The following is a 25,285-nucleotide window of genomic DNA, read 5'->3' on the forward strand; positions in this document are numbered from 1 at the left end:
TTCACTCTGCTACCTTGAAAACCCCCCAAATTATGTATTACATAACAGCTTGGTCAAATGCAGTAAACTATAACTAAATAAGTTAAATGTTCAAAACCCTTAATGACCAGACTCATCAATTGGGGGGCGGGGGGTGTTTGGTATTACAGAGAAGCTGGTTTCTTTTTTTTATTTTAATAAATTTATTTATTTTTGGCTGCATTGGGTCTTCGTTGCTGCACGCGGGCTTTCTCTAGTTGCAGCGAGCGGGGGCTACTCTCCGTCACAGTGCGCGGGCTTCTTGTTGCGGTGGCTTCTCTTGTTGTGGAGCACGGGCTCTAGGCGCACAGGCTTCAGTAGTTGTGGCACACGGGCTCAGTAGTTGTGGCTCGTGGGCTCTAAAGCACAGGCTCAGTAGTTGTGGCGCACGGGCTTCGTTGCTCCGCGGCACGTGGGATCTTCCTGGACCAGAGCTCAAACCCGTGTCCCCTGCATTGGCAGGCGGATTCTTAACTGCTGCGCCAGAAGGGAAATCCCTCTAATCACTTAAGTATCACTGCAGAAGTGAGGACGGGGCTGGCTATCCAGAAAACCAGGAGAGGCCTTGCAGCCACCTGAGTGGACACGTGGCAGGTCCAGCTTCCCCATGAGTAAGGGGCTCAGCCTGCTCCACATCATATGACTTTACAACTAAAAACTGCCAACCTCAAAAATAAAACGATGTTACCTAGAGGAGAGGAAGGAGACTCCACTAAGCATCCTGGGCACTCAGCTCCCTCCCTGCTGCCTGGCGGGCATCAGCCAGTGTGTACAAAGAGCTTCCTTGAATGGTGGTATCTCTTTGGATTCTCACACATCTAATGAGAACCCCAATTTTAGGGCAAATGTTATCCCTGAATTACAGGTTAAGAAAGGTGAATTTACATGGGAGCATCATTTAAAAAAAAAAAAAAAAGGAAAGGTGAATTTTAGGAAGGTTTATGGCTTACTGAAATACCCAGATTAGTGACAGACAGACCTGGGGCTAAAATCTAGACCCAGATGACTACATCTCAGGTCTTGCCACTACCCTATTGTCTAGAACAACTACCATTCTATTCGGTAACAGAGCCTTGAGGAAGGGGTAGGCAAGTGTAGCTTCTTTCATTTTCTAGTTGTCTGTGTATGGTTCTCTATGTCTCCTTTAGAATGCAATTTTAGTTGTTAAAAACACCATACCTTTGTGCGAATACCTAGCATAGTGAATATGCTTCACGTTAAAACATGTCCATTATTTATATACTTCCAATATCCCAATGAAGTTTCCTTTCAGGACTTGCCTTAGGGAGGCACACGCCTTCATTCACATGTAAGGACTCGCTCGTGCATCAAGGATAATTTCACACAAGCCCCTCTGCGCATTTACCAGCACCGCCAGGACGGTCTGCTCAGAGCAGCCCTTCAAAGCCTGGGACGCCAGGCAAAGTCCTATCTTACACACAGTGGAGCAGAGGTTATGCTTTGCGGATAAAATGCTAAGCAGATGGGGAAGTCCTGATTGGAGGACTTCTGACATCAGGGGACTTCACGGAACTCCCTTAATTTGTCCTCACTGGATCTCAGGCACACACTCAAGGGTGCTGCTGATGCAAGGTCCATCAAACCCACACAGGACACTTGGCAGGGCCCAGGTTCTGCCAGGCAACCCTGGTAGGAAAAGGCAGAGGTGTGGACACAGCAGGACCCATTCAGGTTGTAGGAACCACGAGTGTGTGCCTAGTAATATGTTAAATGGCATCTGATGATTCTGAGGCCAAAACCCAGTTTTTCTTTTTCTTGAAGGACTTCTGAGTTTTGTTTTTGCATGCAAACATGTCTGCCTCTCTTCTACTCCCTTGACCCACCACCTTGAGCTGTGCCCTTACGACCACAAAGGCAGCTGGTGCCGAGATCTCAAATCCATCCATTTACTCAAAACATATTAAATGCTTACCACGAATTAAGCACTGTTGTAGGAACATCACAAATGCAAAGGTGAATTTTCAAAAAGCTATGGTTTATAATAAAAAAACAACAACTATGGTTTGCCACTCTCACAGAGGTTTTATTTTCTATTTGGGGAGAAAATAATAAAGTCTTATAGTTACAAATAACCATAATAAAGAATGATATTCAGTGAATGCTAGAGATACGGTATAAATAAATCTCCACTGCTTGCACTGTCTTAAGATTTCATCTTGGCTCAAATCTTCCTCTGTCAATGCCTGTGAGTAGTGTTTAATAACCTAAGACATATACATGAATCACATAGATAAAAGTGTCCTTCTACCCGTCACTGGTTACACATGAGGTCTGTGCTTACCCAATTCCACTCACTGTAGAACCTTCACTGGTCTCTCTGACCTATTTAAAATGTGAGCAAACGTTATTTTTAAAAAGAAAAGAAAATTTGAAAAAGAAAGAAAGAGAGTGAGTGAGACAGAAGGGAGGGAGGGAGGAAGGAAAGAAAATGTGACCTGATATGAGGAAAACATGCATACAGTAATGGACTACTAGACTCATCCAGTATCTTTTATTCTACCTGAGAAGAGAATAAAATCTTAGATTTACTTATGAAGGTAATATTTTGTGTGTGTGTGTTTTATTTCATCTAGTTATTTATGTAGGTAATCTTAACTCCCCACTCAATCATAAGTTTTCCTAAGCACTGCATGGTGTTTCTAACAAAAATCATGTCATACATTGCCGGTATGGTGGGGGAGTGGGGGGAAAGAGCTACTTCCCTCACCCGGCTGTCTTGAGGAAAAATGAAGAAAATGTCTAAAGTGCTAGTAAACATAGAAATCAACCTGACAAGTTTTTCCTCTAATGGTGTTCACAAAAGGCACCACAGCTCCCTGAGGTGCCCAGCTGCTGGCGCACCATCACACCGCATTCTGTATGAACGCCCCAGCTCCCTGGGAGAACAAAGAACGCACATCGATCATGTCCCCTAGAGTTGCATCCCATGGAGCATGGCATGGGCCACCCTCCACTGAAGAACGGGCCTCCTCTGCTTGCACAGAGCACAGGGACCCAGAGTTACCCGTGGGCAGTGAGGAAGACCAGAGTACCCACCTGGGTGCCACATCAGCTGAACCTCGCTGGTTACGGCCAGACTGTCCTCCTACCCTACAAGGCTGCTACCTTCATTTAGAAAGGATGGCACAAATCAAAGTTAATTATGGTTCTTCAATATATTTCTGTATTTTCTGATTGAGAATCTGATATAGAAGCTGATTTTCAAAAGCAATTTTCCCCTTCACCAAAGGAACACTGAATTGGCATACTTCCAAGGCTGATATTCCTTTAAAGTGGGTGAGCTGAACACAAAGGTTTTAACAAATTAAGGAACAAATGTAACAGTCAAGGTAATAATAATGACCAAGGTTCCTAAATCACTTCTTTTCCTGCTGCATTTCTAACAAGAAAGGTTACAATATATACCTTCCAAGGGCCTAAGGATCCATGTCAAGCTTACATTAAATGTTCAAAATAGTCATTTGAGGAGCTATACCCATAACTTACTTCTTATTTCAGTTTGATTTTATATATCATTTAAATTCATTAGACCTGGTAGTTGGGCTGAACATTTTCACGTCTATTAATCTTCTGAATTTCTATCCAACTATTATTCAGTGCTCACACATGTCAGTTCACCTTTCCTGTGGGCCCTCCATAGTCACCCACACTCCACGCTGCCTACCCAGCACTCCACCTGTGGGATGACAAACACAGCAATGCCCCTTCTCCCAGCGCCACCTTCCATCCCTCCAGCTCCCCTGCACCAGGCACTTCAGCTTGTTCATCCTCAGGGTCCTCCCGTGTCTTCTCCTCCCCATCCAACATCCACCTCTGAACACTCCCAGCAGCCGAGAGTCCTGAGGACTCAGCTTCCGCGTTCTTGGGTCCGGCAGCTACACGCCCACCCCTTTGCCGTGAACACTTCCCAGCAGCTGAGAGTCCTGAGGACTCAGCTTCCGCGTTTTTGGGTCCCGCAGCTACACACCCACCCCTTTGCCATCTTAACCCCCATCCTTTGTTTTCTTTTCTCTGTTCTTAAGCTGTTAACATTCCCAACAAGGCTGATTTCATCAAAATCTTAGGTGGAAGGAGCCCGCTCTTGGTTGGTGATTCATACATTCTCACTCTCTCTTTCTCTCACTCACTCCTTCCATTCAATGAGCACTTCTTGAATTCCTACTCTGTGCCATGTGTCCTGTGTGCTCGGGAAACATCAGTGAATACGACTGAGATCCCCACCCTCACGGGGTTCACATGAATAAACAATAAACATGTGAGTATCTTAGAAACAGGTAAGTAATATGCTGAGGAAGAAAGAAAACAGAGCAAGGTAAAGAGGACCTGGAACGCCAAGAGGGTGAAGGGCATGGCAGCAGGCAAGGGCCTCACGGAGAAGTAAGAACTGGAGAAAGGCCTGCAGTGAGTGAGTGAGAGCTGGATAAAGAACTCTCTGGGAAGAGGAACAGCCTGAGAAGAGGCCCTGGGGCAGGAGGCTGCCTGGAGTGACAGAGGAGCCCCACAGAGGCCAGTATGGCTGCAGCAGAGAGTGGGAAGGCGACTGGTCAGAGAGGTGCGGTGGACAAGAGCACGGCCACAGTAAGACTTCCCTGGGTGAGGTCATCGGACCTACCTTGAAACTTAGTTTTTAAAAGATCACTCTGGCTACTCTGTTAGCATAGACAGGAGGAAGGGCAAGGATAGGATCTGGAAGACCTGATAGGATTAACCAAGGTAAGAAGGGATGAGGGCGGTGGCCACGGTTATAGCAGTAGGGGTACTGACTGATGACTCTTACTGTTACGCCCTCCCCATCCCAAGCCCCGTAGCCTGCTTTCCAAACCCTCCTGACTCGCCCCCAGGCTGCTCTTCACCTGGGCCAACCTGACATTAGCTCCCTCAGCCCAATCCGCCTCTAAATTTCTCAAATACCCAATCCTCTCCTTCCCATTCAGAGACAGAACTCTCTCTCCTTCCTGAACTCTTCCTGCAGAGACCCTTCATTCCATCCCCACAGGGCCCCCTAAAGAGCCTTGCTTCAAAACGTACCCCCAGAGCTTGCATCTTCAATCTCTTCCTCATTCCTGGACTTCCCTTCCTAGCTCATTCTCTCAGTCCTGATAAAACCTCCTGTTATTGCTCTGACTTACGATGATCCCTTCTCTCTGCTACCATTTATCGCTAACCTCTGTGCCCCACGCACTCACTTCTTCAGCCCTGGCAAGAAACGACCATCACAGGCAATGATGCCCTAGCTATCAACTCCGAGGACCATTCTCCCACGCCAGTGGCAGGAGCGCATGACGGTCTGCTCTTTTTGCCTGCCTTCTTCAAAACGCCTCTCACTCCCTTCCAGGGCCCCACAGTTTCCTGGTCTTTTCCCACTTTCTGTATCTGATTCCCACCCCCGCTTCCTCCTAGGTGAAGGTGTTCCCCAAGATTCAGTCCCCTGGAGGGCACTCTCATGCTCTCGGTCCCTGTGGCCGCTGTCTCACATTTCTGCGGGTGAGCCCAGATTGATAACCCTGGCTTCTCTCTTAGGCTGGACTTCTGCATTTCCAACCACTTTAAGGGCTCAGCACCTGGACGTCCCACTATCTCAATGTTCCAAGAATAAATTCCCATGGGATTCAATTTGTCATGACAGTGGTCACATTCTCCTTCTTATTATTAATATTAATTCAATATCTTCTCTCCTAAGTTTTGAGCAATTCGAAAGCAGGAACCCTGTCTGAGCTCTTTGCACAAAGAGTATAACTCTAAACTATATGCTAAATAAATACACTCTTCAACTCAGCTGATCAGTGCTATCCAAAAAATAAGCTTTTCTTTTTAAGACATACTTGATGATAAAAAAAAAAAAAATGACCTGTCACTGTTTTCTGTAAAAGGCAGAATTCTTGACCTGGAATTAAAATCCTCATCTCCTGAAGGTCTGGACAACGTCAATTTGGAAACATTATTTATCCAGATTTTTCAGGTAGGTTCAATCCTAGACATGAACTAATAACCCAAAACCCACAATGTTCACAGAAACTGACATTGTTGGCCACTGAATGCAGACTGATAAAAATTTTGAGGAACTTTATCAAAAGAACATTTTCCAATAAAAAGCCCAAAACAAAGTATTGAGATTATTTTTTGGCAGCATATAATAAAAAGCAAGGACAAAACACTGTGGAAAAAAAAAAATTCTTTCTTTTCAAAAGGAGAGATGGGAAATGAGATGAGGGACTTCCAGCCCCTTTGTAAGTAGTGGGGCCTGGTTTCCTTTTCAGGTCAGTGGTTTGTAGATCATTATCAGTCTCATGTAAGCAGAAGAGGAAAAGAAACAGAAGAAAAATAAAAATCAGGATGTTATTTAAAGGGAAATGGATTGACCACATTTTTCGATACAATGCTGAGAACACTCTAGGATTCTCCTGTATCTAAACTTTTCCAAAAGTGAAAATTTCTAGAGTTGCCAATTATTAATAATTTTCCCATCTTTTAAATTCTCTTGCTAAAGAGATTTGACATTGATGATACACCATGAAATGTCAATAGCAAGAACACCTGAGAGACACTCCTTGCCCTGACTTCTCACACAACTTCCAGGAAGACAACAATTTCACGTCTGTACAGCACAGAAAACCCGTAACATCCTGCTCGTTTTTCTTCATTGTGGTATAATGTCCATAACATAAAATGTACATGTCAACCATTGTTAAGAGTACAATTCAGTAGCATTAAGAATATCCTCATTACTGTACAGCTGTCACCACCATCCATGCATAGAACTCTTTTCATCTTGCAAAACTGAAATCTGTAGCCATTAAATAATTAACTCTCCATCCCCCCTCCTCCATCTCCTGGCAACCACCATTCCACTTTCTATCTGGATAAATTTGACTATTCTAGGTATCTCATGCAAGTGGGATACAATATTTGTCCTTTTTTGACTCATTTCAATTAGCGCAGTGTCCTTTTTTGACTCATTTCAATTAGCGTAATGTCCTCCAAGTTCATCCATGTACAATATTTGTCCTTTTTTGACTCATTTCAATTAGCGTAATAACCTCCAAGTTCATCCATGTACAATATTTGTCCTTTTCTGACTCATTTCAATTAGCGTAATGTCCTCCAAGTTCATCCATGTTGCAGCATGTATCAGAACTTCCTTCCTTTTTAAGGCTGAATAATATTCCATTGTGCACATACACAATTTGTTTATCCATTTGCCCATTGATGGACACTTGAGTTTTTTCTTCCTTTGGGCTATTGTGAATAATCCCATGAGGAACATGGATGTACAAGTATCTCTTTGAGTCTCTGCTTTCAATTCTTTTGGGTATATCCCCAGAAGTGGAATATGACATTCTCTCTTTATTTCTTTCATACAAACTCTATGCCTTGTTAGTTTATATCAGACACCAAAGTCTAATGTTTGTGAAATATAAATGGTATCCATAAATTGCCTCCCAACGTCCTTGTTTACTGTTTACTACCTTTTCCATATTCTATCACTTTATAAAATTGCACAAACATTAGTAAGCTGTGTAACAAGCCAGTATACAAGGAGCTCAAAAGCCAGCTATAGATTCAGTGGATTGATGCCAGCAGTTAAGAATGTCACCACCAACAGTATCATCCAGTAAAAGGCTTCCACCTGAAGGAGGAGAACCTTGATTGGAAATCAACGGCCAGACTCACATGGAATTCTGTGTCTCTGACAGGAAAGGGAGGAGCCCTGGGCATTATTTACAGTTATGTTTAGAGCTGTCATTTCTTAAGCAATAAGTCAACTTACCTTTCTTTTTTCTTTTTTTTTGGCCTCACCACACAGCATGTGGGATCTCAGTTCCCCAACCAGGGATCGAACCCATGCCCCCTGCATTGCAACTGCAGAGTCTTAACCACTGGACCACCAGGGAAGTCCCTCAACTTACCTTCCTTGATCTAAAACATTTTAATCTTAAAGGTTATCATCTCTGTCTAATTGCCTGTTAAAGTTTACCTATTATTTACCCACGGAAAAGTAAGTTCTCAGAGTTTTGCCAAGTAAACTTGAAGAGGCCACAAAACTTTAAGAACAATAAAGGTCCATTAGTCACCAGAAAGTGTGCTTCTTTTATGACTCTGTTTCGCTTCCATTTTATTTTTTTACTTTTATTTTTTTGCAGTACGCGGGCCTCTCACTGTTGTGGCCTCTCCCGCTGCGGAGCACAGGCTCCGGATGCGCAGGCTCAGCGGCCACGGCTCACGGGCCCAGCCGCTCCGCGGCATGTGGGATCTTCCCGGACTGGGGCACCAACCCGTGTCCCCTGCATCGGCAGGCGGACTCTCAACCACTGTGCCATCACGGAAGCCCCCATTTTATTTTTATTTCAAAAATTACCTCATTTTCCACCAGACCAAATCATTGGCGCAGCAAAAAGTTTTACAATTCTAGTCACTGGCATTTCCACATGTGCTCACTGGTATTCATAGTCACTTCATGAATCAAAGAAAACTAACTAATTAATGTTCATAGTAACTTTACAGATTTTATACGAAGCCAGAAGCACCCAAGCCTGGCATCCAGCGTGCAGAGGTCATGTGGATGTGGAGGTGGATGGGTGGGGAGGGAGGTGACAGAGGCACCAGCACAGCCTCGTCCTCAGGGCCACAGCACAGGTGGGGACACTTGAAGCACAAAAAGCCTGAGAAGCCATTACTGAAAAGCTCTAGACAACGCACTTAGGTATTCATGTAACAATGTAGACAGTAAGTATTAGAGGAACTAAGAGAATGGGGAAAAAATTACTGTGGATTTGAACAACTTCAGAAGACAGGGGATTTGAAGTGGCCTCAAAGGGTGAGAAGGTTCTAGAAGGATGGGAAAGAAGAGATGATATTGCCGGGAAGGAGAACCATAAAGCCAGGGTAGAGACAGAACAGAACGACCCCAAAGTGCCAGGGTCTGATTCTGAAAAAAAAAGCAAGCGTAGTCTATATGAGCCACGGTATTCCTACCCCAATCTTGGCAGATAAAACTTCACTTCATAAATATTCTGACAGCTGAGAACTGTCCTTTTGCCTTTTTAAAATTCACATTGACTCTGTCTCTCGGGTTTTTTTGTTTTAAACACTCTTCTCCCACCTTAGACAAGTACACCCAACAACAAACCTTATCTCCATAAGGCTCATTTTCAGAGAACTCAGACGTTCTTAGGGGCTGACCAATACCAACATGGGTCTACTTGCGACCTGTACAAATGTTATCATCACTATGCACACCTATAGTTTAGTAAATTGTCATTTTGAATATAGTTGACAGGACTTCACACCAAATTCTATTATCCTAACAGGTAACTAATATTGTTTAACTAGTAAATATAGGATTGCAAATCAACCCCACTATGCATTTTGCTCACTATCTGACCCACTTCCTAACCAACTTGCTACCATTTTTCCATACGAAGTAAAATACTTTCCCCTGATCTAATCTGTTCCCTCTGCCTCTAATAATACAATAATAATTCTGCTCCCATTCTGCCTAAAAATGCAGGGACAGACAGAAGGAATCTGTGACATCACTAAGACATTTGGCTCATTCCACTAACTAGACAGTTATTAAAATCATCAAGACAATTTAGCAAGAAAGCATATAACCTTACTGGATTAGAATACAGGAGTCTCCTAGAAAAAAATAACTATCCAAACTTCACTGTGCCCCATCACAATTACTGTGATGGGGATGAAAGCTGAAATTCAAGCTCCTTAATCTTTGAAAAAACTTCCCCCAAGCAGAACTTAACACTGTTCAATCTTGGCCAGCAGAATGTCAGTGAGTTCTCTGCTATTCCTAGAATATTTGTGTCTGGTATCCCCAGAGAAGTTGTTATAGGCAAAAGGGACAAAGGAGTTTTTCTCAAAGTTTCAATCATCTGTTTCTACAAATGCTTAAACATCCAGGTTCCTTGTCTGTGAGATAAAAGATGAAATTAAATTAAGTGTATATTATTTATGTGGTTTGTTTGCTTCTTAAGCAGTTTTACCTCAGGTTTGCAAATACAATTTTGCATTCCAGGCTGCAAAACTCGAAATAACTTTGTTACTCTAACTGATACCAAGAAGAATACATACTTCACGCTCAGAGAAACTTGAGGTTCAACCTTTAGCTTCCTCAGAGCACACGACAGGAAAAATACGTCAACATGGAGTATAATTTGTAATCATCTGTTTTAACTTCTCATGCTAACAAATGATGCTAACAAAAGGCATCATTCTGAGGTTTCCATTTATTCATCCCTTAGCTAGGTAATCTACTCTTGTAATGAAGTTTTCAAGGCATCATATTTGGGGGCGTGATCTGAAACCATTTATGAGCAGAACGTACTTTGGCAGCAGCATCCCACTAATAGTCAATTTCATTTCCGTGGCATTCCTTATTTTTCAGGAAAGAACTAAAGAACAATCATTTTACCCACAGTTAGAAAAAGTGAACATTTGTGAAAATTCTCACCTTTGTTGTAAACTGGAAGCTTTTAAATTTGGTGGGAAAAAAAAAACTTCAAGGAACATAATTTAACAATTGTTATTAACATCGAAATTTCTAAAGACAATTCGGTTCATAAAGAACTGTATATATAGCAGGTTATGTTCTGGGGAGTGGGATTAAAAAGAAGGTGGTAGGGGAGGCTTTTAATGTCAAGTGTTTCAATAGTGCCTGTTTGTTTGTTACAAGTATGTACTAGTTTTTAAAATTAAACAACAAAGAATCAAGGAAGTTTTAAAAAAAAAAAATTAAGGCAGTTTAATTCACAAAAGACAGGTCTTGGATGGTAACAGCATCAGGTAGAGAAGAAGGAAGTGCCAAGATTAAGTCCCAGGAGATCAAGGGCAATAACTGGAATCTCCAGTAGACAAAGATGACTCCAGGTTGCCAGGCATCTAACGGTACTGGGGTTCTATCACTCCTCAGTGGCTCAAAGCTCTTGTGGGTCACTCAGCCACAGGCCATAGTCTGAAAGGCTTCAAGCAACAATCTAGAGCAGCTCACAGCAGAAGCTGTGCTGAGTCCCCTGCTGGCAGCTACTGAGCTCCCAGAAACAGCACCTGTCACTGCATCAGTGAGGTAAATGTTAGGACATTCCTCGATGTCAGAACTCCCAAACTCTTCTCTATGAGCCCACACACAGTTCAGGGCCTCTCTCAAGGCAGTCTCCCAAAGTGACATTCTAAAAGGATGCATGGCAAAATCCTCCACTGCGTCCGAGCAAATCCCATCCTTAAGACTCTAAGGCACTTGGCAAAACCCCTAAACACCTCTTCAAACAAATTTCCTAAGACATAGGAGACACTTGTGTCTACAGAATTAGCCCAGAGTATAGCACTTCTATTCAAGATAAAAGATACCCACTTGAAAAAATATTTGTGTCATATACGTATGCGTGTTTATGCATATGTGTACGCATGTATTTGCATGTACATACATACATATATGTATACATATGTAACATATATTCAGATCTGCGTGTGTACACACATACACCCACATATATACACGTATATATGCAAATATAATTCCACACGGCTCTATTTACACACACTTAGAAGTTACCTACCTGAAAGTCATCATAAGGGAAGAGCAGCATCTCCCTTAAACAGTCGTTCAGGATCTGTGTCTTCTTCTGGACGATGACATTTTCATAGTCGAGTGGCTCAATCAGCTTTGGTTTGGCCTAGAAGGTGAAAAGATAAGCAATTGGAACACTCTTATAAGATAAAAGTAACTTCTTAAGACTAAAGAACTTCATACATCCTACTCTACATGTTTTTGTACTTTCCAACTTTTCTACAATGAGAGTGTATCAGTTTTGCTATCAGGAAGAATCTGAAACAAGAGAAACAAGTTGTCTTCAAAGGAAAGAAAACACTTCATGGTCCTCATGCTTGTTTGGTTATTTAAACACAAAGGAGGCTATGGAGTCTGATGGAACTTCCAGTCACGTCTTGGGTCACCCCTGGCTAGGTCAGTCCCCTTCTAAGCCTTAAGCTTTGCCAGAACTGCCCTGCTTGGAGGTCCAGCCATGGTCTGGCAATGAAGGCCACCAGCTCCAGCCGTGACCATCTCTTCTTGGCCCTAGGCTTAAAGCAATACCCAGAGCTCACTATTTTATATAAAACTCTATGGAACTCATCTCTGAGTCTCAAAATATCCCTGTCTAACCTGAACTATCTATACACTTACATATACAACACCTAAACATAGAGAAATGTGAGCTGGACCAAAATCAGGCAAGCAAGGGAAAAAAGTACTTAAACCAGGGCTTGTGGGTGACCCCCAGGGGGTAGGGATGATCATCCCTGGAATGCACTAATCCAAAGAAAGAGGCAACGAGCAACTGGGAAAGAAAAGAGAGAATATGCCTTTTCTAGCTATTTCCAAACTTATTCTCAGTAAAAATCTCAGCTAGTTTTAGTCATTGCCACAGTGTTCAGTGATCACTTCCCACATGCAAGGCACTAACTGGGCTAAGTCAAGGATAAAGATATATATTCAACTAACTATAGCACAGTATGCCAAGTGCTTAAAAAGGCACACGTGCGCGTGTGTGCGCGCGCACACACACACTTATCAGAAGTAAATTCATTATATCAATAAATTCATTACTGCAAGATTATTTTTGAAACTATTAATAAAAAACATCTGATAACACAATTTCAACAAATGCTCTATATATTAAAATGACAATTCATATACAGATAATAAATTTAATAAAGACATCGGGTATGTGCCATCTAAATTAGGAATTGTAACTGAGACTTCTTTGTGTTCCCCAAATCTGTCTCTTTTCCTTCCAAATAGAACTGGACTACATTTCCCAGCCTCCCCATGGTTAGTGTGGTCATGTGACTGTCTTCTGGCCAACAGCATGTCAGTGGAAGGGACGTGGTCGCTGCCAAGCCTGGCTCATAAAAGCCTCTGCTATAGACTGAATGCTTGTGCCCTGAAAACTCATATGTTGAAACCCAATCCTGAAAAATAATGGGATTAGGAAATGAGGATTTGGGGAGGTGATCAGGTAATGAGGGTGAAACCCTCATGAATGGGATTAGTGTCCTTATAAGAGAGACCTCCAAGAGCTCTCTGTCCCTTCCACCATGCAAGCACACAGCAAGAAGACAGCATCCATGAACCAGGAAGTGGACCCTCACCAAACACTGAATCTGCCAGTGCCTTGATCTTAGACTTTTCAGTCTCCAGAACTATGAGAAATAAACATCTGTTGTTTAAGCCCCACTCTATTGATATTACAGCTGCCCAAGCTAGCTGAGATGGCCTCTCTCCCCTGGTCTCTCCCTATTCCCCTCTGCCAGCAGCATGCACAGGATCCAGCAGTGGACTCAGGAGGCCTGAGGAAAGGGTGAAGCCCCAAAACGAAAGGAGTTTGGATCCTGAATCACCTTGCTGAAGGCTGTCTCTTGAAACAGGCACTGAGATAGCCTGAGAACAAGAACTAAAGCATCTACTGTGTTATGCCAATGAGGTTCTCAAGTTTCTTAATGAAGCAGTCAGCTTGCTCTGCCTAATGTAAGAATAAAATGTTCATATTTAACTTCAATTACTTGATTTAAGTAGACTCTACATGACGTCACGATATGCTGAAGAAAAAACACAGTGCTCAGACATGTGCACAATTATTATAATTGGGTAATAGTACATGTTTATGGACGGAGATTGAAAATATATATACGCAATCAAAAAAATTAAAGCTATCTTGTGAAAGTGTAGGTAATTTCTTCCTCTAAAATATTCGTAATGTTAAAATGTTTTTACATTCAAAAGAGGCCAAATAAAAGATTTACACAAGTAATTATTTTTAAGTAAGAACTGACACAAAATAAAAGTATTCTCCAAAATATTTTAATTCAACTTAAATCATTTCTTCCTTTATTTTATTTTGTTATGTTGTATATAGTAATCAATCTACAGGTGCTTGTTGGCAAAATGGATCAATGTCACAATCAGTAACATTTTCTTTAGGAACCATGACTATATTCCTGATAAAATCCAAAACGGCACAGAGCTTTCTACAGTGACAGAGCTCAGGATTCTGACAGCTAAACTTCCATTACAAGGAGGTCAGAAGGAGAAAGACTGCAGGATGGAACAGACACTGTGCTCCCCCCCTGCCCTGTATGTGTCCAGCACATGACTGCAGCCAGCGAAGCCCAGAGCGGGTGACCTAGTTTTGCAGCCCTGGGCACCTCCACAGGCACTAGCTGGCCCAAGGGAATCCTCAGCTGGGTACCTCCCCTTCCAGCCCCTCAGAACAGATCATCAGCTCCACTCCCTCCAGGCCACAGGGTAAGGTCAGACTGCTTTCTCAGAAAACTGCCACAGTGTTAGCCCTGGTTAGCAGAGGGTGCTGCGGGGACACTGCTTAGAAAGGGGCTTTTCTCAGGCTCCAGTGTTCTGGAATTGTTCCTTGGTTTTTGGGTTTTTTGCTTTGTTCCTATAGCCCAGCAGCCACTGGGGGCTTTCTGGGAGAGGCCCAGTGGCGCACACCCTCCTGAAGTTGCACAGGCACCCCAGCAGGTGGTTCCCAGCCTCCAGCCCGCAGATCCTCAGCAGACTGACTTCTCCACTGTCCAGAGACCAGGGCCACACTCCCTCCACCTAGGCCTGAATCTTAGCCTTGGGTGCAGGTTTGGGGGGTGGGGTGGGGCAGGCGGGGGTTGGGGGGCTCTTCCCAGTTTGTGCTTTCCTTGGGTCTCTGCTCCCTGGATAGACTAGGCTTGCATTCTTAGAGCAGGGGTTGGCAAATGTTTTCTGTGAAGAGCCGGAGAGCAAATGTTTTGGCTAACTTACAGTTTCTGTCATAACTAGTAAACTCTGCTGTTGCAGAGCAAAAGAAGCCACAGTCAACAAATGGGCACAGCAGTGTTACAATCAAACTCCATTTACAAAAACAGGCAACCCAGCGGTGTACGCCAACATCTCAACAAAACTGGCATGGCGGGGGAGGGGCCGTACAACAGCCAGATTTGGCCCACGGGCCATAGTTTGCTGATCCATGCTTTAGAGTTACCCTTACTCCCTAGTAGTTGATCCCCTTTTACCAATTTAATAATTCTCTATATTAATTTTCCATGTTCAATCAACTGATGTGTTTTCTCCGTCTGGACTGATACAATGTTTACAGCTTCTTAAGTGCATTTAATGACACTTCTCACCATTTGACTGAACTTGGATTTCTTAAATGTTTAGTAAATGAAAACAACTAACATATTCATAAATCAGTTTTGCTATTTAGCATACCAAATAACGCTTTTGTTAATTAGATGAATTACTGTTTTCCCCTGAAGGTATCTTGGCAGTATTTTATGTAACATTGTAGGTATTAGGATTACCTTGCTTTTGTGGGCCACTGTTAATTTTTGAGGTGTTTTCACACAGATGATCACATTTAATCCACTGTTAAATTAACTAGACAAGGAGGCCATCAGTCTGAGGTGGCAGTCTATGTAAGCAAACTGAAATGTAAGCCTGTAAATGCCTCAAGGTTAATGAAATCAAAACACTAAGGACAACCCAGCACAGCCAACTAGGCTTCACGCTAGTGCCAATCAATTATTCCTTTCTTTGCTTCTGCACTTTTCTTTATGTAAATCTCTCGCCAGCTCCTATCATCAGAGTGTTCCCAACCACTGGGAATTGGGTGTTGCCCAATTTGAATCGATTTTTGCTCAAATAAACTCTTGAAATGTTTAATATGCCTCAGTTTATCTTTTAACGCCACTAAAAGGTAGGCATGGAAACATCACTCCATTTGACTGAGGCTGGAAACTGAGGATCACAAATTGAGCTGATTGCCTGAGTGTCCCAAGTAGCCGGCAGACGGGACTAGAACCCAGTCTTCTATCAGTCAGAACCCTTCCTTCTCCAGGCTTCCTTGTTAAGGGTCTGTGCTCACCAGTGCTCAACTATGGCATGTCTGTGGAGAGTTTATAAGCCAGCGTTTCTGTTAAAGACTGATGATGCATGTTAACCAGGAAAGCCCACAGAAGAACGGCATAAGGGAAATCTCAGGGAAGAATGAGAAGTACAGGAAATCTCAGAGAAGAATAACACGTCTTCTCTGGTCTTCGGGACTCCAGAACTGGGAAGATTTGAAACTTGTGCAAATCGTTAAGTTGCTCAACGAAGTAACTCCTGGAGACCTGACTGGGCAGAGGTCTTCGGCAGCTGCAGGGAGCACGGTCCCCGACAGGACCGCTGACTCCAAGGAAAAGGGGCCAATGGAGAGCAACTCACCTGCTACCTAAGTTAAGAACAAGGCAAAAAGCTCTTGCTTCAAACACGAATAACTGGCACAATGTGGATTCTACATGTGGATTTTAGGAGGAAGAAAGAAAGAAACTATCCGAGGAGAAAGGCTGAGAAGGGAGACTGACTGGTAAAGACAGAAAAGAAAAGAGACAAGAAGGAGATGGGGGAGAGAAAGAGACAAAAGTAACAGACACCTAGGCGTGGCGAAGGTAGAAGATGCAGGGATGGAGGAAACATAAGGGCAAGATAAAGAAGACAGAAAGAAATGACAGAAGAGAGGGGCTTGAGAGGCTTGAGGCGGACCTATCTACCAAACTGTGGGTCAAGAGCACAATCGCCTATTTTCCACTCTTTCTTTAAACTGATGATTCACTGGTTACAGCTGTTCAGTGTTCTTGAGCTCCACGAAGCTTTTCCAGCTGGTCACAAGTGTGGGGGACAGCCCACTAGTGTAGGAAACTGGCCTGCAGCATCACTGCTAACAGGAATGTACACTAACAGCAAAGTGAAATTAGGTTAATTATCAGACTGCCAGTCCCCTAGTCCTGGTTCAGAAGAAAGAGGTTTTATTAGCACAGAGCTGGCACATGGCCTTGGCTTTAAAGCCATCTCAACACACCTAAGTTCAATGCTTCTCCTGGTGACATAACTCCAAGAGTGTTGGGCTGCACCCCAGAGTCCTGCAATCCTTGCAACTGCCCGGCCATGAGGCCAGAGGAAGAACCTGGAATCGGCGACATAGACATCAACGATTTACTGAACAGGGACTCCTACAAGCCAGAGGCCGAAGTCCCAGAGCAACAGCTGACCATGTACAGCTCACGGCAGGTAGGACACGACAGCAATCTTCGCTACACAGAGGAGGAGGATGCTATCAGTTATGGGGACATGACATCAGAAGGCTCCTCAGTTGCCAGGGGCACTGCTGGAACACATCCCCCTGCAGCTCTTTGGGCTAGCAACCGTAGTGAGGGCCGCGGTTTCCTGTTGATGACCAAACATACTGGAGCTGGTCTAGTCCCAGGGCTAGAACAGTCACTCTCGGACCAATCACATAGGTAGTTACTGACTAAACTGTCAGCTTAGGAGAGGGAGGCAATCATGTGCATAAAGTAAGGGTGACGCAGGGCAGGGTCAGGCAGGGGATGTACAAGATAGCAAGAGAGCAGCCATCTTATGAGTCCTGATTATACAAAGAGCTACTTTTTTTCTTTTCTATTGAGATAATTTACATACAAGTTCTTGATTTTTTATCTTCAAACGAAAAAAAATCTGACCAGAATTACCCAAATTGATGAAGGGTCAATACTCCTAGAACTGCTCCTAGGCCATCAGAACTACCAGATTCCAGAACCCTGCACATTTATCAGTTTGAATTTTCAATATTCCAGGACACTGTGTCTCCCTAGGCATGATGGGGCTCGGCCAGCTCCCGAGTCTAGGACATTGAGAACATGTACAGTGCATGTACTGTGCATTTATAGTGTGTAAAAAATGTAACTCAATCTATACACGAGTCCTTCAGCTTTCTCCCCCGTTTGGAGGTTAAAAGTCCTTATCTATGAACATTCAGTTCTCAGTTACTGTGAAGTCAGACAGGGCGAGGACTGTGGTACTTTCAGTCCACAACAGTCTACAACAGCGGTTCTCAAAGTGGGGGCCCGGGAACAGCACCTCCAGCATCACTTGGGAAGCTCACACAGATGTACATTCTGAGGCCCCATCCCAAGCCTGAATCAGAAACTCCAGGAATGGGGACCATGCTTGAACAAGCTCTCCAAGGGATTCTGAAGAACCCCTGGTCTATCATGATGACCCAGGAACTGTGCTGGAATTTGTAAATTTAGGGATGAACAAGGAACAAGCCCAGTGTTGAGCTCCCTAACCTCCTTGGGTTACAGACCCCTTTGAGACCATGGGCCCCCTCCCCCCAGAAATGTATATACACATTACTTTCTACATTTTATACCCAGTTTTGGGGGGAGGGTTGTCCCTCCCTGGAGAATAGCCATGGAACTGAGTCACAGAAACCCTGGACTAGTGGGACAGGCAGGCTCGTAAACACCTAATTCAGTATAGTGAGAGCTGCGGGCAGACGTTAATGCAGAGCTAGGGCGGGAGGTGGTGTCAATTACTGTCCACGGCTGCAAAGTTTCCTCACTTCACCAAGGAAGTGCTGCTTCACGAGTGCTGAGGGAAGAATGAGAATTCTTCAGGTGGGCAAGGTTTTGAACTCCTTAACGTGATGGCGCAGCCCTCCTTGGGCAAGCAGGTGCACAGGTTCCAGTCACATCTCCAGCCTCGCGCGCCCATGACACAAGCAGTGTGGTTCACTGTCTCTGACAAGCCTGCTCCTGTCATTCCCCACGCCTATACACCTGTCAGAGTCCTACAGCCCTTCAGGCAGAGGTCCAAAGATGTTTTATTTTAGCAGCAGAATCCTTCCTCTAAAGAAACAAATCTGACAGAGGCAGAGATGCCGAAAAAGTTAAAGCGTAGTTGCTCTGGCCCCAGGGCATGCAGTGCATGGCCATATAACTGGGGCACCACCTCAACCCATTAAAAGGCAGCCTGTCCCGTCTCTGACCACTGCATCTGGGTTAGTAGCAGTCCTAGGGTGCAGTTCCTTCTGCCCTGCATTGAAATGACCCATGGACAGCTCATCTCCTCCACTATTAGTGCCTTGGGACAGGGCCGGGCCTCCTTATCTCTGTGCTCCCGCAGCATCTAGCCCAGGATCCAGAGACACGTTGACTGTCATTAAGACAGCTGAATGCCCCTCACTTGCACAGACCCCTCTCCAGGCCCCATACACGTACGTCCCTGTTGAGTTCAATTGCTGCTTGGCATCCTGGTGTAGGAAGATTTACAGGAACATGGCCCACTATGTCGGTCCACCCAGTGTCATATAGGCAAATCGATATGAGATGCAACACAGGGGCCATACTGCAATATAGGCACATCCCAAGGTGTTTGGGCCAGAAATGCTAGGAGGTGCTTGAGATTAGTCATTGCGTAAACTGAGAATGCCCCCAAATCACACAGCTCCTGTACAGAAGAAACCTAACAGAGGTTTATCCAATCCTAAAAGCTTATGTGATGTTACCAAATGTTGCAGAGCTAGAAGAAACTTTTCTAAGCTATGATTAATAAAATACAAAGTTCAACTAACCTTGCTACAGGAAAGACTGAACAACCTATTCTTGCCACACAGAATGATGATACAAAATCATGATCATATGAGAGGTAACAGGAGAATGAAGCCAAAAAATGCCAGGAAGAAAGTTATTACTGAGGTGTGCCAAGAGACTCATTGATAAAAACGTGTTTTCCTGTATTTCCAATGTTGATAATTTGGCTTTTTAAATTTTGTAATTTGTTGTGACTTCTTTTCAAATTCTAAATTATTCTAAACTCAAATTCTAAAACATTCACTTCCAGGCCAAATTTTGTATTTATAAATTTTATATTTAAAACTTTTAATTATTTTTCTTAAAAGTCCCCAAAATTCTAAGCTTCATTGCTCAGAAAACCTGGATCTGCCCTGATAGGGCCATATATGCCACACAGATATTGATCGAGTTGAAGGCAGTCTACAGTACAGTGCTTAAGAAAGCTGAGCTGTGCAGTTACGTGAGGTTGTTATTGGGCCTCACTGAGTTAATGTTCGACACAGCCTGGCAAACAGTAGGCACACAATAAATGTAACCATTATTATTATTATTAAATATGTTGCTTGTATGACAGTAATCTTAGTTTTTTGTTTGTTTTTGAGTGGGTGCTACACATACATTCAATTTCACCAATCTGTTTACAAAAACTTTCCTCTATCCTCCAAGGAACATATTAAACAGACAACAGTGGCAGGGACTCTCACAAAAAAAGGAAAAACAGAAGGCCGAATGCAGAGGAAACTATTTATATATAATAATAAATAGAGGTGACAGTGGAATTCAGGGACTGAGCCCAAAGAAAACCCAAATAGACGCTTACATTATAAACTGAACTGAGTATTGATGAGGTTCGTGTCAGAAAGGGCTGAGAACAGTCGGGGGTCGGGGTGTACACTTTAGACCCACCCGCCACGAGGGCAGCTCCATGAGATCAGCAGGATCTACACTGAGGAGGAGAGAAGGGGGGGTAAATCCCAAGGGACGCTGCTCATCGAGGGTTGTGTGGTGCTTCCGCAGGGCAGAAGATGGAGCAGAGTCACTGGGGCCCACACACGGTTTTCTATCAAAGAATCAAAGCCTTGGCTTCCTTAGAAGAGACTCACAGGAACAGCCTGAGGCCAGGGCCATGTGACCAGACGGTGGGGAGAAGCACCTCCACCTCAAGGGACATCATGGGCACAGGTGAGCCACTGACACCAAGGCCACCAGTCCCCATCTGCTGGTCAAAGCAGCGGGCAGCAGGCGAGCCTCCAGTGATCACGTGGCTCTCACGGGCGCCAAAGGGCGTGATCCACGTGCCCTCCCGTCCATCTCCCTCTGAGCCTCTGTGAACTCAGCCCTTCCTACAGCATTTGCTGCTCTGCGTCTGGCTGCTCAACAACCACGCAGATTGAAATTCCAGATCCACAGGCCATCAGAAGCCAGGGGATCTTCTGAGCGCCAAGAAAATGAGATTCCCCTGGAATCCAGCAGAACCGGAGAGCATCAACCCACAAATGAGTTCAGTGTTGGCCAAACATGTATGAAGCCTCAAAAACCATGGGAAGAGCTACACAAAAAGGCTTTCTGATTCTACTGCTCTTCCCTCTGACATGATAGCTTCCCGTGCACTTTCTAGCCATTTCTTGCCTTTGTGCGCCTGGTAATTAAATGTTAACGTGAGCTGAAACCCTGAATGCCACTTCTTGAAATAGCAAACTGAGGAAATGGCAGCTCCTGGAGCACCCTATTTTAAGCAATGAGAAATGCATCGCTTCTGCTTATAAAGAATTTAGGACTTCCTTGATTTATCTGCAGAGCTATAAAAGCCACTCGACCAGCTGAGATAAAAATCCCTCATGGAACTGAGTCCATTTTCAAAATGGCGCACTTCTCAACATTGCCAACAGGACCCCAGCACTGTCCCCGGGGAGAGGGGGACGACACGGCCTGCAGTAAGGAGGAGAGGGCTTCTGCAACCAGATGTTAATCAGCGTGGCCCCCGAGCCTTTCTGCACTACCGTCTTGCACACAACTCTCACTCACTCTGTACTCGCACCGGGAACTTCTTGAAGTTGTCAGCTTTGAAGGAAAAGTCCTCAGCTTCCTATAATTAGGGTGGGTGCAGGAAATTAGCAGCTGCCCCCCTTCCTCATGTGCAAATGCTATTAGCAGTTACATGTTCCTTCTCTCCACAGATTTTCACTGAGCCTATCCATGCGCCTTGTGCCAGGTCTTTGGGACACTGAGATAAAAAGGACACAGCCCCCACCCGAGAAAGCTCACAATTCCAGAGGGAAGGCGGATGTGTGAACAGTCCCGAGAAGAATGACAGCAGTGGGAACCCAGGAGTGGCACCTGACCCACTAGAATGAACCTGACTCCCCTCCCCCTCCCACTCCAGTTAGATTACAAGCTCCATGAGGGCAAAGAGTTCTATTTTATTTACTGTGTCTATATTATTTCTGCTTTGTCCAGCCCCTGAACAGCACCTGGCATAGCACAGGCACTCAGTGTGCAAAGGGGCCCAACAACGCGGGTGCTTCCTAAAGGAGGCGGTTAGAGCTGAATGTAAGAGCTGAACGAGTCAGCCAGGATTCAGGGTGGACTGGGGGCTCCTGGCAGAGAAAATGGAGAAGCCAGGGAGTGCACTCACGGATGGAACCAGATTTTGTGGGGCCTGAAATCTGTACAATCGAAGAGGGAAGGGGGTAAAGAAAACACAAAGTCATGAATAGGAAGTTGCTGGAGTCTCTTCCAGGGCCTGGTTGATCCCCTCTGAGCAGGGTGAGTTCAGGAAGCAGCGGGCAGTTCAGAATAGCTGGGCAGAGTTGCATGAAGGGAGCAGCTGGCAGCTGGCCAAGGGCTTGGGGCACCAGTGTCTGCATCACTGGAAATCCAATGTGATGCAGAAAACCATGTTTACGAATGTTTACGAACCTTTCTGAAAGGGTACTCGATGCGGCTGCAAAGAATACATGGACAAGCCGCCTGAGGTCAGCAGCGGAACTCCTGGAATGGATATGCTTAAGAAACGATGGATAGTTACCCGCAGGGCCTTGGTTTCTCTGAATAGGTGGGAACACTGGAGTCAGAGACGAACAGCTCTGCACAAGGGGTCCCGTTTCACCTCTGCCCCAGGCAGCCCTCAGTTCCCCCTCTAAAATAAACAACTATCTAAATAGCATGTCGTTTTGGGTTTTTTTTTAGATTATTTATTTATTTTTGGCTGCGTTGGGTCTTCACTGCTGAGCGCAGGCTTTCTCTCGTTGCAGCGCGCTGGCTTCTCATTGTGGTGGCTTCTCTTGCTGTGGAGCACGGGCTCTACGTGCGCAGGCTTCAGTAGTTGTGGCACGCAGGCTCAGCAATTGTGGCACGCAGGCTCAGTAATTGTGGCTCGTGGGCTCCAGAGCGCAGGCTCAGTAGTTGTGGTGCACGGACTTGGTTGCTCCACGGCACGTGGGATCTTCCTGGACCGGGGCTCGAACCCGTGTCCCCAGCATTGGCAGGCAGATTCTCAACCACTGCACCACCAGGGAAGTCCCATGAATAGCCTGTGTTTGAGGTCGTCCCAATGATTAGCTCACCTGGGGTACCCACATGTCTCAAAGCCACCCCTAGACTACAGCCTGTGGTGAAAGATGAGGCCACAGTGGCAGGTGGGCCATGTCGAGAAGGGCCCTAAGGAAGCCAGCAAACCGGTGAAGACTGAGAGACATAAAACTACGTCCATACATCTTCCAGCCGTGGAAAATGCCTCCCATCTCCTTGTAATACACATGGTCTTCTTCCCTTAACCCAGGACATTAGAACTTAGGAGACCATGGTAACCAACATATGATGACAGTCTCCTTCAGCAATACATGCTCTTCTCCAGACTGTGGAGAAGTGTGTGTAGGAACAGTGGTCTCAGCAGCTGTTCAGAATCGTGCATGTTTAAAATGAGCAGGAGGTTCAGTAATACTAGAACTACAATTGTGCAAACATCAGAACCTGAGATTATCTGCTCTAGCCCTCTCGTCTTACAGACAGAGACACCTGGGAGCATGGATGGGAGTTAAGTGACTGTCCTAAGGCCCCAGAAAGAGTTGCTGGCAAAGCTGGGCCTGAATCCCAGGTCTCCTGACCCCCCGGACCATGCTCTTCCTTGGTCCCTGTTCTTCTTCTAAGCCTCTACATTTTAAATTTTGCAGGTTCACTGATGCACAAGCACATGCTATAGAAAAGAGGAGGAAAAAGGGAGGCCTATCTAAGCTTGGACTGAGAAGAAAGTTCAAACCTGAGCATTAAACCATAACAGCTGATGAACCGGAGAATGTCTAGAAGAACGCATAATGAACACCAGACTTGTACACATCTAAATATGTTTCTCATGCTGAAATGTGGTGTTACACTCAGAACAGACTAACACCAAGAATAACACACTTGTGAATATAGTTTTTTATATTATAAACACTGATAAGATGCTGAATTCCCTTTTTACACAGTACTAAAAAGAGCACTCAAATGAGAAGACTTGTCACTGAGAGATTTTATTTAATCAGGCATGTCAGTATGAGCAATACCTGGACACTCAAAATCAATCAATTTAATGGAAGGATAAGTGCCTGGGTTTTGTATTTGTCATTTTTATAAATAACTGTGGTTTTCCAAGATTATTATCCTATTACTAAAATGAGCAGAATTAAATACTCTATGAAAAACTGTCAAGTCAATAGCATCTAGAAAATGGAAAGGGAATTGAGATAATAATGAAGGTAATAACACCAGTTAACAAAAACCTGCACAAATGCTTGTATGTAGTCAGCTGTGCTCAATGGGGGTGCCAGAGAGAGCAAGGGATCTAGGGGGCTTCCTCTATGCCCTGTGCCTCTGGAGCACAAGGAGAGAACTGAGTGGAGGAGGGACCACCCTTGCAGACAGCACCTCAAGTGTCTTCTTTCTATCCTGACACAGGGCATGAGCCAAAGAGGGGTAAAGAAGGGTGTGAGGAGGAGAGAGAGAACAGGCGGAGAGCCTGAGGGACAGCTCTGCAAGCATCTCTCACACACACATCCATCCCAGCGACTAATTCTGGCTGCCATTTTTTCACATGTGCAAAGTGATGATGAAACCAAAAGAGAAAGAGATGCACCATGGTAGGTGCCTAAATAATTCTATCTTAAATCTATACTACAGACTCTGTTCCAACTAATAATTTCCCTCCCCTTTTTTTTAGCATTATGGCCTGAAATTTTTAATTCTTCCTATGTCGATAAAAGTTATTTTCAAAACTGAAATAAAGAGGTTAAGTAATTAGGCTAAAGGGCTCGAAAAGCCAGATTGAGTCAGATTTCCAAACAACCTACTTTAAGCTACTTATCTGAAAATACTGGTGGCGAGGGATGGAATTCATAACACATTTCTGGTTCACAGGAGCTTCTGAGCATGTCATCACCAGAAAGGCAGTTCAGAGACCACCAAGGGCAGGTGTGGGGAGTTAGGATTGAAGTCCTGGTCCCCAAAATATTTACTACTGTTGCAGGTGGCGACAGGGGGATGGGGATTCCTTATATCAGTCCAGTGTTTCTCAAAGCATGGTCCCAGACCAGCAGCATCAGCATCGCCTGGAACTTTTTAGACATGCACGTTCACCCCAGACCCACTGAATCAGAAATTCTGGGGGTGGGTTCCTGCAATCTGATTGTGATCTGTGTGTGATTGTGATGCCACCCAAGTTAGAGAACTACTCTACTAGTCTACCTACCTTTGTGTGTGTTTGAGAATTTCATATTAAAAAGTATTTTTTTAAAATCCTAGCTTGAGGGACTTCCCT

General features: G+C 44.5%; 1 protein-coding gene across 17 annotated transcripts in view; it reads right to left on the minus strand.

The window, feature by feature from the left end:
• The window catches only part of DOCK9 (dedicator of cytokinesis 9), a 378,599-nt gene that overhangs the window by 139,861 nt on the left and 213,453 nt on the right, over positions 1-25,285 (minus strand). For all 17 annotated transcript variants that reach the window (XM_082859679.1, XM_082859678.1, XM_082859680.1 and 14 more), the window contains one exon: positions 11,607-11,723. In XM_082859679.1, the coding sequence (XP_082715805.1) occupies positions 11,607-11,636 (30 nt within the window). In that variant the 5' untranslated portion in view covers positions 11,637-11,723. The remainder of the gene's footprint in view (positions 1-11,606; positions 11,724-25,285) is intronic.

Source organism: Leucopleurus acutus, assembly GCF_964270905.1.
Source record: "Leucopleurus acutus genome assembly, chromosome: 18".
NCBI classification, from domain to species: domain Eukaryota; kingdom Metazoa; phylum Chordata; class Mammalia; order Artiodactyla; family Delphinidae; genus Leucopleurus; species Leucopleurus acutus.